The 16402-nt window shown below is 35.5% G+C and overlaps 1 protein-coding gene across 1 annotated transcript; it reads right to left on the bottom strand.

The window, feature by feature from the left end:
- Positions 1 to 11505: 11505 nt before the first annotated feature.
- On the bottom strand, positions 11506 to 15216 carry LOC115972005 ((+)-neomenthol dehydrogenase-like). Its single transcript, XM_031092141.1, has 5 exons — positions 15075 to 15216; positions 14681 to 14924; positions 14173 to 14238; positions 12173 to 12325; positions 11506 to 11883 (listed from the first exon to the last, which is right to left on the bottom strand). The coding sequence occupies exons 1-5, from the start codon at positions 15092 to 15094 to the stop codon at positions 11506 to 11508; spliced, it is 861 nt and encodes a 286-aa protein (XP_030948001.1). The 5' UTR covers positions 15095 to 15216.
- Positions 15217 to 16402: the final 1186 nt, after the last annotated feature.

The raw sequence follows: 16402 nt of genomic DNA, 5'->3' as shown, positions 1-16402 counted from the left end.
CCTTGTTCCTTGAAGTATTAAACATATTCTAGATCTACCCAATTACAAGTAAAGTGTGTTTTGTCAAAAAATTAGCCAATTCTATATTGACATATGTTCCTAACATGATTCACATCTATCCTTGTTAGGACATATGTGATTCACTTATTAGGAACATATGTCACTATTTTATGTAATTGGTTAATCCTTTGACAAAACGCACTTTACTTGTATTTGAGTAGATCTAGGATGTGTTTAATACTTCAAAAAAATTTGTTTCAAGATCAAGTGTTGAAGCCATGCAATTCTGTCCAAGATTCAAGCTGAAAAGTGCAAGTTCATTAAAGCTCGACAACTAGCTCGACAGCTAGTATCTATTGAGCTTAAAGACCTGTTCCAGCCCTGTGGCTCGACAGATGGCTATCTGTCGAGATTTATGAAAAACAGATTTTCAATTCTGTTTGACTCTAATCCGTCATTATGTGTTCGAGCTTGCTTTTCTCACAACCCTAGACATATAAAAGCATTACTTTAAGGGTTGTGAAAGGTGACACAAGTTGCACAAGTGTTGAGCAAAGTTTGTTCATGCAAATTGTGACAGGATACAGAATTTGCCCTAGTTCATCGTTCTTGTGAAGAAGTTGCTGTGTTCGTATAGCGTAGGGTTTTGTGACCAAACACCTTCTCAATCTTCATCGTTTGGATGAACTGAAAAACTTTGCAGCTAACAACCTTCTCTAGTTGGTAATTAAAGTCGCGTATTGGGATCCGCGCAATTGGTTAGTCATGTACTGGGAGCCGTGCATCAAAATGAGAGATTGTCACTAAAGAACAAGTCCAATTGAGTTTTGGGGTAAGGGTTCAACTGTAGGTTGGTATAAGGTACTGGAATTCCTTTACTTGTAACCGCTTGTTGTGATAATAGTAGATTCTTGGGAGTAATGACCTTAAAATCACCCAGTGGGGTTTTTGCTGTGTTGGTTTTCTCCATTCGTAAACAAATTACCGTGTCAATTTAATTTCTACTACAGTTAGTTTAATTGGTGATTTGTTTGTGCTATCACGCGTTTTGCATGTTAATTTGATTAATTAATAAACTTTGTAATTAATCAATTAATTAATCACAAGGGGTCAATACGTTTTTGGCCTATCAATCCTAACAATCTCCCCCTTTGGTAGTCCATGACAAAACCACAACAAACAAATGAACATATGAGAGAAGTCATCAATCACTCAACTCATACTCACTTGTTGAATACAATAAAATCTATCCTAACACAAACTTTAGAAAAACTTTGCAAGAAGAGAGTTCATGGCAAGAAGATTTTGACAACCTGTATTTCTGAAACACTTTAAACAAAACTCATCATGGCAACTTAATGTGAAACAGAAATAAAAAATTACATCCAATATATAAGAAGCATGTGGTTTTGTGATAGAGTTATAGTGAGACAATGGATGAAGAACAAATGTCATCACCATGTTAAGGAACCTTGGACCTTTTACAAAGCTCGAGCAAGGGGTGTTTTGACGGTCACCCCAAGAAGTAGTCTCACAGAAAAGAGATGAGAGTTCATCTTTAGACACAATCCTAAGGCAATCACAGCCAGGGTAGTCAGGATGCACTTCCCTAGGAACATGTAGCACCTTGGATACAATATCTGGAGTGATTGCGATGTGCGTACCTCGAACGCAAGTGATAAAATGAGGTATAGAATAGTCAAATCCATGCATATTTGAGTAAAACTCCTGTATGATCACGGAGGGACAAGTGACCGAGATGCCATACAATGACTCCCAACTCCTACTATAGATGATAGTGGGAAGGTCAATATCGAAAAAGTCCGATAGAATGACTTGGCATTTTGAATGAATGCCACGTCGTGAGAAGTTCTCTGAAAAGTCCTTACAGGCTTTATCATCACGGAATCGGATGTGAGATGGAGTAGAATTAGAGGGGGATTCCGGGACGGAGTAGATTTGCGTTTAGGTGCCATAGAGCAAACTAACGCAAGAAAGAGAGAGAGAGAGAGAGAGAGACGCAGAAAAGCACCAAACTGTTTAATATCAATATGATAGAAACAAAAATGGTATGTATGTATGAAAAATACATGAAAATGTGACATGCAACATTAAAAAATATCATAGGCTTAGCCTAATCCAAACCTACCAGCACACATCATTTAAACATAAAAATCAAACATATAAAATGCATGAATCATAGTCAAAATGCACATGTAATGCAATGCATGATCATTCAAAATCATTTAAACAAAAAGCCATCCCAAAAATTTTGCAAAAACCTCATTAAACTTGAAAACCCCCAAAAATTTTCCAAAAACCCAAAACTTAGGTCAGAAAATATGAAATGTATGATAGAATAGAGAAAAATACCAGATGAACAAAACTTAATTTAGGCCGAAGATCAAGTGGGGTAAGTGAAGAGGTTTAGTTTGAGGTGTTTAGGAGAGAAAGGGGAGAGTTTCTATCGAGAGAAATCGGAGAAAATGAGAAAAGAATCGCCCTGACCCTTTTTATAGAAATCTCAGTTTCTCGATGGATTGAGAGGTATTAAGAGCTATCAAGAATTAAAATGGACAGAAGGAGTTATCAAGCAGCTATCGAGAGATGTCCACAACAAATTGACTTCGATGGCTCGAGAAGCTATCGAGCATCTATCAAGCATAAAGAAACTTCTTCGGTGGATCGAGTAGCTTTCGAGAAGCTATCGAGATTGAATCTCAATGGATCAAGATTACTATAATAGCTATTGAGAAAGGAAGCTCAAGAGGCTCGATAGATAGCCTAGCTGTCGAGAGGTATCGAGAAGTTGTCAAGATTGCTTAAAAACAGTTTTTCAAAGAAAAGAAAAACACAGACATAAATGCAATCAAACATGCTACTCAACCAAATATCCAAACAACATTTTAAGCTCTCAAAAACATCTCTCATCAAGAAAAATGTCAAGCATTTAGATGTAAGCCACACACACACACTAAACAAGTCTAACCAATTTTATAGTTCAAAAACAAGTTAAGAAAGTTTAGTGAGCATACATTAACACGTATTCCTTGTGATGACCAAATCACATTGTACCTGCGCATGTATCAAAAGTAATAAAAAATATTGTGTGTTATGTGTGAAAAATATCGCAAGATTGCATGAGTGTTTACATGTTATGACGATTTGAGATATGAGAAAATCACTTTAACTCACACAAAATCATAACTACTTGATAGGGACTATCACCTTCAAGGTACATCCTATAACTCCCACATCTCCTAGAAGACACATTTGCAATCATATATAAAGCATTTTGATTCTTTTTGCTTTTATTTATCTTTGCATATTTTCTTTTGTTAAGCATATCATGTATGGGCATATAAGAGAGAGAAAAGAGATACCCAATGATGTTAAGCTTTTGACATTGCACTTTTGCTATGCCAAAGCATACAAATATCATTTCATGATTAGTAGGCAACAGTGGTGAGATGGTTATTTATGCCTTTCTCTTAGTATTTTCTAGTCATTCCCATCAAAAAGAGTGATACAAGTGTTAAGTACAAGAGTTTACATAATCTTACTCATCACAAACACGAGCCACAAAGCTCACTTTCTTAGTTGTGCACAGAGATGCTCATCTAAGCTACAAATGACACAAAGTTAAGAAAACCTTGTTTCAATGGTCATCCAAGGTACACAAATACCAATGTACACAAAACAACACTGTTTTTGTATTTTTCTGATTTTTTTATTTTATTTTATTTTTATGAAAAAAAAAAATAAAACAAAACAAAAAATAAACAAAAAAAAAAGTTAAACCAAGCAAAGCATAAACTAGACTGACTCAAAACAAGAAAGCAAAACACACAAGTAATGCAAACTCAAAAATAAGGAAAGGGGAGAGAGAGAAAAAGTGACTAAATCACTTGGAGCCCTTTTCCTTCCACACCTTGGAAGAACCTTTCCATTTAGCAAACCCTTCAACTGGCAGTGTGGGGGAAGAATTGAAACCGTTTAAGTTCGAAAGGAACATGGGGGCTTTGAGTAGATCTCCAACAATATGATCTCATCGGGAAACTGATTCTGGTTTTCCGATGAGATCATACTATTTCTCTGTAAGTGGCTAACCACTTATAGCAATTTGGTTGAGTATGTCCAATCACTCCACAATAATGACAGAGATGCTACTTCTTCTGTTTAGGCTTTTGAGTGTTTCCCTTCTTAGCCCTAGAGTTTTTAGTCTCTTTCTTATCCAGCTTAGGGGATGCTCCTAAGATAGATTTACCCTTATCTATATTCTCACTAGCTAAAAGAGTTTTGACATCATTGTTCTCAAATTCAACATTATTAGTAGGTGAAACAAAAATAGTAGTACTAGTAGAAGCAACATTGGGAGAAGAGAAATCATACCCTAATCCAGTTTGATTTGAAGTAGATTTCTGAATGCTGAGCATCTCGTTAAACTTTGCACTTGAAGTTCTTTCCAACTGAGCTTTGACTTGGAACAATTCTGCCTCAAGCTTCTTGGTCTTTTCAGCCAAGAAATTGTTCTCAAACCGCAGTGCTCCAATAGTCTGATTAGCTTCATCAAACTTTATGGAAAGCTCTTCTCGATCAAGTTCCATATCACTCAGCTTCTTGGTGGCCAACCTATGTAGTTTCTCATGCTTCTGAGAAACTTTATACAACTTTTCATAGGCTATATGGATATTATCTTAATCATCCATTTTCTTGAACTTAGAATCCACCAAGCCCTCTTTATCATCCACATCTTCAACAATCCCCTCAGTAGGATTTACAGTGGCAGTAAAGGCATTCAGGATTCCATCATCCTCATTATCAAAATCACCCTCAAGCTCGGTGTCGCTCAAAGTAGTAGTAAGTGCCTTGCTCTTCCCAATGGTCTTGAGATACGTAGGGCACTCTTGTTTCATGTGACCGAAGCCTTGACACCCAAAGTACTTTGGTTCGGAGGGAACAATGTACTGACCGCCATCCCTAACATCCTTCTTTCCTTTGTCTTGGTTCTTGAACTGAGATAAACTAGATTGCTTGTGATCTTTATCAAATTCTCTTGTATTGGCATTCTTCAAGAACTTTTTGAATTGCCTTGTGATATAGGATTTCATTTTAGAATCTTTGTCATCAAAAGACTCATCAGTATCACTACTTTTGACCTTCAGTGCCATGCTGTTGCTCTTACTTGATTTCCTGATCCTTGTCAAACCCAACTCATAGGTCTGCAGATTGCCAACCAGCTCTATCAAAGGAAATTTTTCAATATCCTTTGATTCCTCAATCGCGGTGATCTTGGCATGAAATCTCTCGGGTAGAGATTTGAGCACCTTTCTAACAATCTTGGGTTTGGGAATGGTTTCCCCAAGATTAAAAGCTAAGTTCACTATGTCCTTGAGCTTGGCATAGAACTCATCGAATGACTCATCCTCCTCCATCTTGATCTCTTCAAATCTCGAAGTAAGCCTCTGAAGCTTCGAATCCTTGACAGCCTTAGTTCCTTCATAGGTTGTCTGGAGGATGGTCCATGCTTCCTTTGCAATTTTAGTAAAGGATATCTTCTTGAACTCCTTATTCATGACCACACTAAATAATGCATTCAATGCCCTGTTGTTGAAATTTGCCGCCTTGATCTTAGCATCATCCCAATTAGTCGGCGCTTCCTTAGGCTTGGTCCAGCCTATCTCCATAGCTTGTCACACTTTCTCATCTAATGACTGTAAGAAAGCTCTCATGTGTACTTTCTAGTATGTATAGTTAGTGCCATCAAATAAAGGAGGTATAATAAGAGACTGTCTTCTATCCATAACAAACAAGGGTCAATGGATCATACAGCAAAGATTAACCCTAATCAGAGTGTGCCTGCTCTAATACCACTTGATAAGCCAAGAATGTATTAACCCCTTATGATGAATTAACCAATTAATTAGCCAAGTCAATTAATTAATTCAATTTGCTTGCAATAAGTGTGGTAGCACAAAAAAATCACCAAATAAGTTAATATGCAGCGGAAAATAAATTGACACGGTGATTTATTTACGAATGGGGAAAACCTACACAGCAAAAACCCCAATGGGTGATTTTAAGGTCACCACTCTTGAGAATCCACTATTATCACAACAAGCGGTTACAAGTAAAGGAATCCCAGTACCTTATACCAACCTACAGTTGAACCCTTACCCCAATACCTAATTGGACTTGTTTTGTTGTGATAATCTCTCCTTTCAATGCACGGCTCCTAGTACGAGACTAACCAATTGATGCGCAGATCCCAATACGCGACTTATGTTAGGACATATGTGATTTGATGTTAGGAACATATGTCAATATTTTATGTAATTGGCTAATCTTTTAACAAAAAACACTTTACTTATATTTAGGTATATCTAAGATGTGTTTAATACTTCAAGAAACGAGGTTTCAAGTTTAAGTGTTAAAGCCATGTAAGTCTGTCCAAGAAAGAAGTGAATGAGTGCTGGATTTTAAAGCTCAACAGCTAGCATCTATTGAGGTTTAAAAGTTGTTTCAGCCCGTGACTCGATAGCTAGCTCGATAGATGGCTATCTATCGAGGTTTATGAAACTCAGTTTTTCAGAGCTGATTTTCATCCAGTCCATGAGTATGTGTTTAGGTTTTCTTTTCTCACAACCTTAAACATATATAAGGATTATTTTGAGGGCTGTCAAAGGTTACACAAGTTGCATGAGTGTGAAGCAAAATTTTGTTCATGCAAATTATGACCAGAGACAGAATTTGCCTTAGTTCATCTTTTACTTGAAGAAGCTGCTATGTTTGTACACCATAGGGTTTTGTGACCGAGGAGCTTCTTGATCTTCATCGTCTGATGAATTGAAGAACTTTACAGCCAACATCCTTCTCAAGTTGGTGATTAAGTCGCGTACTGGGATCCACGCATCTATTGGTTAGTCACGTACTGGGAGCTGTGTATTGAAAAGGAGAGATTGTCACTATAGAACAAGTCCAAGTGGGTATTGGGGTAAGGGTTCAACTGTAGGTTGGTATAAGGTACTAGGATTCCCTTACTTGTAACTGCTTGTTTTGATAATAGTGGATTCTTAGGAGTGATGACCTTAAAATCACCCGATGGGGTTTTTACCATGTAGGTTTTCTTCATTCGAAAACAAATCACCAATGTCAATTTAATTTCAACTGCATTTAGTTTAATTGGTGATTTGTTTGTGTTGCCATGCATATTGAATGTTAATGTGATTAATTAATCAACTTGGCTAATTAATTGGTTAATCCATCACAAGGGGTCAATACATTCTTAGCCTATCAACTTACACACCAACTTGAGAAGGATGTTGGCTGCAAAGTTCTTTAGTTCATCAATGCGATGAAAATCACAAAACTCCTTGGTTACAAAACCCTACGGCGTACAAACGTAACAGCTTCTTCAAGAGAAAGATGAACTAGGGCATATGTCTCTGGTTCACAATATGCTTGTGAAAAACTTTTGCATTAAAGTGCATCAGCTGTGATGGCCCTTGAAACAATCCTTATATATATTTAGGGTTGTGAGAAAAGAAAACCCAAACATCTATACATGGAATGTAGTGAAATCAGATCTAAAAAAACTTATTTCTTAAAACTCAATAGATACCCTATCTATCGAGCAGCTGTCGAGCATTGAGCTTAAACGGCCTTTTAAACCTCAATAGATACTATCTGTCAAGCTAGTTGTTAAGCTTTAAAATCCAACACTTCTTCACTTCATTCTTGGACAGACTTGCATGGGTTTAACACTTGAACTTAAAACGTTGTTCCTTGAAGCATTAAACACATCCTAGATCTACCCAATTATAAGTAAAGTGTGTTTTGTCAAAGGATTAGTCAATTCTATATTAACATATGTTCCTAACATAATTCACATATGTCCTAACAATTGCAACCATAGTTCAGAACATGTCAACAAAAACCATGGACCAGGAAAAAAAAATCGACAAAGACCCTAAATTGGATAAATTACTAAAGTGGGTTTGCATAACCTCCATTTACCACCGTGAATTTATCAAGTACAACGCTAAATCAGTAATTCTTGGGTAATTCTCTCATTTAACCTAAAAAATTGAACCTAAAACTCTAATTAAACTTCAAACCCAAAACATGCGTATTTGCATATCCATCCAAAACTTGTGTATAATGGAGAAAATCCATTGTTATGGATCAAAGGAGCTAGATTTGAGTACAGGAAACTGTCGATCTTGTCTCCTACCTTCCAATTTACGAAGCCTTGGAGTTCCACCTCTGATTTGAATTCCAAGTCCAACATCACTCCTATCAAAGCAAGTCTATCAAAATTGTTTGATTTCTCTTCAAAAGGGTATGGGTGCTATGAGAGACCACAAACTAGAAGGCCTCTCAAAAAGGAGAGATTTTTAGAGTGCTTTTCAAGGCACCTCTCTTTTTGGATAAGTGGTGTGGAGTCACCACTTAATTTTTGTACCAAAAAATAAGAAAAACTAAATACAAAATACATGATCGAATTTTTCTATTTCATTGATTGAGTAAAAAAAATACATGTTTGATAAATTGAAAATTACATGGCTTTGGGTCCTAGTTACAAACTACCAAAATACATGGTTTTTTATCCTAGTTACAATCTACCCAAAATAAATAAAGAACAAAGATAAAGCCAAGGTCTAACTATCCAAAGACTCCAAATTCGAAGGCTAGGTTATGGAATGGGAAGGTGTTAGGCACCCATTCCGCCCAAATAGAGTCTGGTCTTCTAGACTCTTATGACCAATGTACCCCTTTTATGCATGTTATGAATGACATGTTGTACATATGAACAAAACTAAATCACACAAGTTTATTTATGAATGCATCCTCTTCTTTGTAAAAAAATTCAGATCTGTGTTGTGAATAAAAAATTAAATTTGATTTAGAAAAAAAAAAAAATCAAATCTATTTTTGTTGTGTAAAAAAAATTGTTTTTTGGAGAGAAAATTAAGATCTTTTTTTTTTTTTATTTAACTAAAACAAAGTCTTTTAATTTGAAAAAAATATCAAATCTATTTTTGAGAACTTAGAAAAAATATGGTTTTTGATTTGTAAAAGACTAGATCTGTTTCGTAAAAATAATAAAAAATAAAAAATCAGATTTGTATATTAAAAAAATCAGATCTGTTTTTGTAAATGCAAAGAATGTGAAACAGATTTCTTGAGAAGAGAATTTCATTCATGAAATAAATTTATGCTACATGTATCAAATAAAACAAACACAACCAACACAAACATTCGTGACCATTTTTCTTTATTTCAAAATCTGCTATGTTAAAAAAAAAAAAAATCAAATTTGTATCTAAGAAAGATACATATCAGTTTTTATTTAAAAAAAAAAAAATTAGATCTGCATCTAATGAAGATGCAAACCAGTTTTCAACTTCAGAAAATTCAAATCTGCATCTAATAAAGATGCACACCAATTTTTGATTTGAGAAAAATTCAGATTTGCATTTAATGAAGATGCAAATCAGTTTTTATTTTGAGAAAATTTAGATCTGCATCTAATGAAGATGCCAATCAGTTTTTTTTTTTTTTTTTTTTTGAGAAAATGAATTGATAACATGAAGATTTTTGAAACTAAGAAAGAGATCACAACAATAATTAAAGAATTTAGAACATGCTTTATCAATATGAAAGAACTACACTAAAATAAATATATAAACATGAATCATTACTACAAGAGATACATAAGAAAAGAAAAAGGGGTAACAAGAAACAACCTCTTGCATGGAGCACTCTTCTTCTTGAGAGGATATTTTAGGGTTCAAAGAAATTTATGCAATTATTTTTGAAACTTAAAAACCCTGGCTTCAGAGAATATCAGAGAGGGATTTCGGAAATATGAGAATTTCGAGTGTGTGAGAAAGTGTCTCTCTTGAGAGTCTAAAGAGGGTCTTGAATTTCGAGATCCAGTCTTTATTTATAGAGGCTAGAATGCTTAAAAAATAAGCAACGACGGGTAAAATGTGCATCGAGACGCGTCTTTCTACGAAAAAGTTGAATAGGATGTGCCTTATCATCACCCAAAAAGAGTTGGGCCAAAGCCCAAAAAGGTGCCATTCGGCACTTTGAAAGTGCCGAATGGTACTCTTGGGTGCTGATCGCACTTTTGTGTTCGGGTGCATTTTGGATTCCTTTTTTAGGTTTTCTTGAACCGGGCCTTGTACTTGGACATGTTTTCAATTCGAATTCTTAGATTTTTATCACTTTTCTGGATAATTCAGGTCTTTTTAGCAACAAATATTTTGTAGATAAATACTCTAAAATAAATCTTGATAAAGTTCAAATTATCTACAATTTTATTGTTATCCAATTATCCCTTTTTTTCCTATTCAAGCAATCCTATTTTAAACAATAATTATCAACCAATTGCAAAATTATTTAATTAATTTTAATTGTTTAACCAATCAGAATCAATTTAAATTAATCATGCGTGGTCAACTCTACTTAGACACAATGCATGCTGACTATGCAAACTTGATCATGTGATATGTTTCGATCCGATGGTACGATTTAGAAATCGAACATACTATCGTGACCGTTAGAATCTCAAGATCATTTTTATGATATGAAATAAATGAATTAATGCATGTAATAATTTTTGGGGTACATGGAAGGTCACTCTACTCATCTTTCTTGATTAAATCATGGGTGCAAAATCGAGTGTCTACAGGTACTTGATTTCTAGCAGAGATAGAAGAGGGGGTTGGGAGAGTTTCACTTTGTGAAACAGAATAGACTACTGCCCAATCCATGCAAAATTTTAACGTCATTTAGCGTGTTTAGTTAAGTAGCCACGTGTTTTAATATTAAAAGGAGAACCTAAGGTACTTGACATAAGGTATTGTATCTAAATTTTGCCCTATGTAATTTACATTTAGTATTAAAAAAAGCACACTAAAAATTTTCTCATTATAAATGCTAATTGGGGAGAACATGTTTTTTTAATTGTTTTTTGGACTGAACATTGTTAAGAACAATTATTTCACATCTTGATAATTACTAACTAAATAATTTTTGAGTGATGTAATGTCCCTCTTGAGCTAAAATTTAACATCATTTTTATTATGTACTAATTACATTTTGTCACTTCTCAACAAAAAGAAAAAATACAATATTCTATTACTTAAACAAATATTATTTCTTTTTTCCCTCATTAGAGTTATTGAATTATGCTTTAGGTACTAATTGTTGAACTACACTGTATCACTCCAATAATTACTCCGTATTTTTCCTGACAAGGCAAACTCCAAGGGAATATTCATGTTTTGTGAGAATTTTATTTTTATTGAGAATAAGTTCACAAGAAACTAAATAGATTTTAGCTTACATACTTGTAACCACCAAAAAAAGAAATAAAAAAGAAGAGCATCTTTTTTAGCATTATTGATCACTGTCTGCCTGCCACGCACACATTATTACACAAACGTAACATATTGTATTGATTAATTGTTGCTATTGCATAATATTTTCGAGTCAAAAGGTTGACACTTCTGTTTGATCAAAGAAGAGGCCGGAAGGACCACCTTCAGGCATCAAAGCAAGCATCACAGGACCTTTTGCAGCTTCTGCAATAGTGAAAACCCCAGTTTTGTCGTTCAAATCCGTCTGCGTATAGCCAGGACCAACTGAGTTAATAGCAATATTGGGATTCTTCTTAGCTAGAACCCTTGTGTAAGCATTCAGAGCTGCCTTGGAGACCAAATAAGCTGAAAAATTGATAGGCCAGCCTTTGACTTCTATGGAATTCTCCTTCACATCTTCTAAGAACCCTTCAACCACCTCGTCCACTCTCTCTTCTGTGAGACCATCTACATCTTCTAACTTCTTCCTTGCATTTTCATTTGAAATAAACTGAAATACAAACACACAATTGAATATATAAGCTCATCATATATGGTCAATCAGTTCTAGCACCAAATGTTCATTGCATTTCCAGTTCAATGGTCAAAGCACAAATCTCAACATGCCATGTCCTGCAACTAATTCACACTTCATATTGTTAGAAATGACCAAGAAATTTCCAAGTGTATTGACTTTTGAATTTTCACAAAGTGATTTCATTAACCCTGTGATTGTGAGTTGTACCTTTTTCATTAGTAGCATCTATAACCTAACTACTTTTGGATTAATAATAATTTACCTTTAGCTGCCCCAAACTGGAGGAGATGTTTACCATTCTTGCTGAATTGGATGATTGAAGAAGCGGAATAAGTTCTTCGCTCACTTGCTTGGTCCCATAATAGTTTGTTCTCAAACAATTCTCCGTAGTTTGATAAGTCTGATTTATAAGTTCCTTCAAAGGTTTGGCATTTGGACCTATAAACTTTATAATCATATGGAGGTAAGCGATGTTGCATTCGTGCTTAAAACATTTTATTTCTATTTTGTTTTTATTTTGTGAAAATTGAGGGAGTGGGGAGGGGAAAAAATTTATTGCTAAAGTATATACAACTTCAAGATGATGCTCTCTAATTGACACTGTTAGAGATATATATTAGACATATTAGCCCAATGTAATAGGCCCAAGCCCATTCCTGCTTGTACTAGTAGTCTAGGGTTTAATCGCCTATATATACTAATGTTAGGGTTCATTGTAACATAGGAGGTTATTGTACTACACTCTCATACAATAAAGATGTAGCCCTTAAGAGATTCCTCCGTGGATGTAGGCCGTCAAGGCTGAACCACGTAACCCTCATGTTCTTAGTGTTCCTCTTCTATACTTCCTCTTCCACATCCACTCTAGCATACAGAACATGGTATAACACATCGCATTGATAATATTTAACATGGTATCAGAGCCAAACTTTGTTCTTAGCATCAAACAAACATCTCTACATAGCAAAGAAGATTCACACGTGCATACCACCATCTGAAGTCACACATATTTCTCTACTGGATCTAGCTTCCATGACATCTTGCAGCCACCATGGCTCTGTGCTGTGTCAAAATCCAACAAACTCAAGCAAACCTGTGACATCAATCTTAGATCCGTGCACATCAAGCCTTCGCCTGTCGAAATCGACACCACAGACGTGCTCCTCGGCCTCCCGTGAGGAAAACCCAGAAATCCGGTCTCTCGAAGCCCTGCCACGCGCCTCCATGTGCCTCGTTGTCTTCGGAAAATCATCCACGCGTCGCCTCAGATTCTGACTTCCGGATCGTGTTCTTGGTACACGCGCCGCCATGATGGCCTCCTCGTCCACCAATCTACAGAACCTGAAATTCTGGGCCTCAACCGAGCTCACACGCGCCTCCCTAGTTTCTGGCTTCTCCTCCACGTGCCGGTGGAACACCCACGCGCCTGCCACGCGCCGAAGACTTCCGCTGTTGTCATCTGACGTCACCGGATGATGTCATCTCTCCACGTCAGCAACCATGCAAGGACCTCCACATCAGCCCTAGTCCACGTCAGCGACACGTCATCAACCACGTCAGCAGTGTCGTCTCGTCAGCACCACGTCACCTAGTTGACCATTGACCCGGACCACCCGGATCTGACCCGTGAGCACTTTGACTGTTGACTTTGACTCTGGACCAGTTGACTTTGACTTTTTGTGTTGACCTTTGACCAAAAGTCAAAATTTCCAAAAGGGCCTATCTTGCTCAGTTTTTCGTATAGATTCCGATTTTGGGCTCCGTTTCTGCATTTGAAACTCCAAAATTGGTCAATTGGCACATTCTTCTTTGTGGTTTCTTCAAAGGCATTCTTTACGGCATCTCCAAGTGATCTTCTCATGCTTATCCAACCTCAAACCTTCATCGAGCTTCCGCCTTGAGTTTGAGGGAGGGTGTTAGAGATATATATTAGACATATTAGCCCAATGTAATAGGCCCAAGCCCATCCCTGCTTGTACTAGTAATCTAGGGTTTAGTCGCCTATATATACTCATGTTAGGGTTCATTGTAACATAGGAGGTTATTGTACTACACTCTCATACAATAAAGATGTAGCCCTTAAGAGATTCCTCCATAGATGTAGGCCGTCAAGACTGAACCACGTAACCCTCGTGTTCTCAGTGTTCCTCTTCTATGCTTCCTCTTCCGCATCCACTCTAGCATACAGAACATGGTATAACACATCGCATTGATAATATTTAACAGACACAAATAATGATTACATAGCATTAAGAGACTTACTTCATCCAAACCAAGGTTCCATAATTCCTTATCGACTATGGCTCCATTAATCCCTGCATTGTTTACCTACAATTTTGAAGTTATATCAATCTTAAAGCCATCGAAACTGGGGAACAGAGCGAGATTTCCTGGATTAATATATGGTATATATTTTTCTTTTTCCAAACAGGTGATATATGTTCATCTACTGATGAAAAAGGTCGTAAAAGAAAGAAAGAGGACTCTATGATTCATCTTTGTTAAACACTATAAACTGACTGCAAGAGGTTCCTAGCATAGCTATTCTGATCCTAACTGAACTATTTGGATTTATTCTCTTCTACTAGTCAAAATTATGTATTTTTTTTAATGTATGAGCTCAACCAATGCTTTACTTTCTTTGTTAAATTCAGAATTCAATGATTCTATGAAAAATTCCATAGATTCACTGTAACATATGAAGAAAAAAACAATCATCACTATCAAAATAACACTTAGAATCTCTCAGAATATGTATAAGTTGCATCACCAATATGTCAAGCTTCTCAAATTGGGTTTTGATGAAATCAACCAAAGAGGAAATGCTAACTGGGTCCGTCACATCTAGTTGATGGAAGACCACATCAGAGTATCCAGCAGTCTTGAGTTTATCAACAGCTTCATTGCCCCTCCTGACATCTCGAGCAGTTAATACCACCTTGACTCCATTTGAAGCTAATTGTTGACATATCCCATATCCGATCCCTTTATTGGCTCCTGTTACAACTTCAATCCTAGGGGAAGATTGAAATTAAAAATTAAAAAATTAAAAAAATTAAAAAAAAAAAAAAAAGAAAGAAAAAAAAGATGCATATTAGGGATATCTCAATAGATGTCAGCTTTATGTGTCAACTAAAAACATTATTGTTTGAAGATCAAATTACCTCTTTGTCCCAAGAGTCATGTTTGTTTCCCCCGTTTGTTGTGAAAAATTGAAGGGTAGTCTGTACGAGTAAGTGTAACAGACTAACAGCGTTGCAAATTATGTTTTATCAAAAAACATGATGGTTCTTTCCTTGGTGTAGTCTTATAAGCTTTCATAGATTTGCTGTAGTGTGTATTTTAATTTTGTTAGTAGAAATTGTTGGGCTAGTATGCATATGCATGGCCTACTTACGTATGCCATGACGTACGTATTCCTCTCTTGAAGGGTAGGCCCTCCTATAAAAAAAAATAAATAATAAATAAATAAATAAAAAAAGAGTAGGTCATGACGTATTTTAATTTTAATTTTTTTTAAAAGAAAGAATGGTTAAGAGTGTGGCCCAACTTGGGTTTCCGGTTGGGCGAAACTATAGTAGCTCCTAACTTCTCTTTTGTTAAGACCTCATTTTGATGGAATAATGGTTCGTTTAATGAGTAATTTTTATGTACTCTTAGAGCATTAAGAATGGTATTCCTAAAATATAAAGATCGGTACTTTCTCCTCTTATATTTATAGTGAGGTCTAGGGGTGGCCCAACAAATTTAGAGGCCTAAGGCAATATATTTAAATGGGTCATTTTTGTTATCACTTAAATAATATTTAACTAGTATTTAATATCATAATTTTTTTATAATAAAAATCTATTCCTTTTAATTTGTAATATGCTTTTTTTTTTTTGGAAAAAATGTTAAAACTATAACAAATTTTACTAAAAAAACAAAAAATTATTAAATTTTTTGAAATACGTAAGGCAGAGGCCCAAAAGTACAGGGAATATTAAATTATCCCTGTACTATTGGATTTTCTTACCTGTGTTTATAATATTGGAGGAGGGAGTGACTTTTTGAGTGAAGTCTTTGAAAAATTGCAATATCTATCTATTCGATTTTGCTTTGTTTGAATTAGTCTTTGTTGCTTTTATTTTTAAAAAATGATTGCTGATCTCGTAGAGTTTGCCGGCTGTTTCTCTAGAATGATTTTTTTTTTTTTTTTAATTATTTTTAATGGTGCAGTTGAAAGAGTAATCAAAGATTCAAAAGTAGCAAGTGAGACAAAGTCAGTCAAAGTCTTCCTGTGTCGAAATTTTCTTCTGTGTTAGGTTATTTCTTTCTGTCTCAGAACTCAGTAGAATTATTCTACAGGTTCTCTAACTTCATATTGTGGCCAAAAAAAAGGAAAAGCTGAACTTTAACTATATATATTGTACCGTGTGCATTTGATATTGCTTAAAAAGTCAGCTTTTTTTACTATTCAGCTTATTTTGCTACTATGCATAAGTCTCATTGC

The sequence above is a fragment of the Quercus lobata genome, chromosome 12 (assembly GCF_001633185.2).
Source record: "Quercus lobata isolate SW786 chromosome 12, ValleyOak3.0 Primary Assembly, whole genome shotgun sequence".
Taxonomy (NCBI): Eukaryota; Viridiplantae; Streptophyta; class Magnoliopsida; order Fagales; family Fagaceae; genus Quercus; species Quercus lobata.
This window is presented reverse-complemented; position numbering and strand designations above follow the sequence as displayed.

Excerpts from the sequence above, each read along its gene's own strand:
- LOC115972005 (XM_031092141.1), bottom strand. The coding sequence starts at position 15,094 with ATGACTCTTGGGACAAAGAG. Across the intron at positions 14,239-14,680 it reads TTGAGAAGCTTGACATATTG|GTAAACAATGCAGGGATTAA; the intron begins GTGATGCAACTT and ends TCAAAATTGTAG. Across the intron at positions 12,326-14,172 it reads GGAACCTTGGTTTGGATGAA|GAACTTATAAATCAGACTTA; the intron begins GTAAGTCTCTTA and ends AAACCTTTGAAG.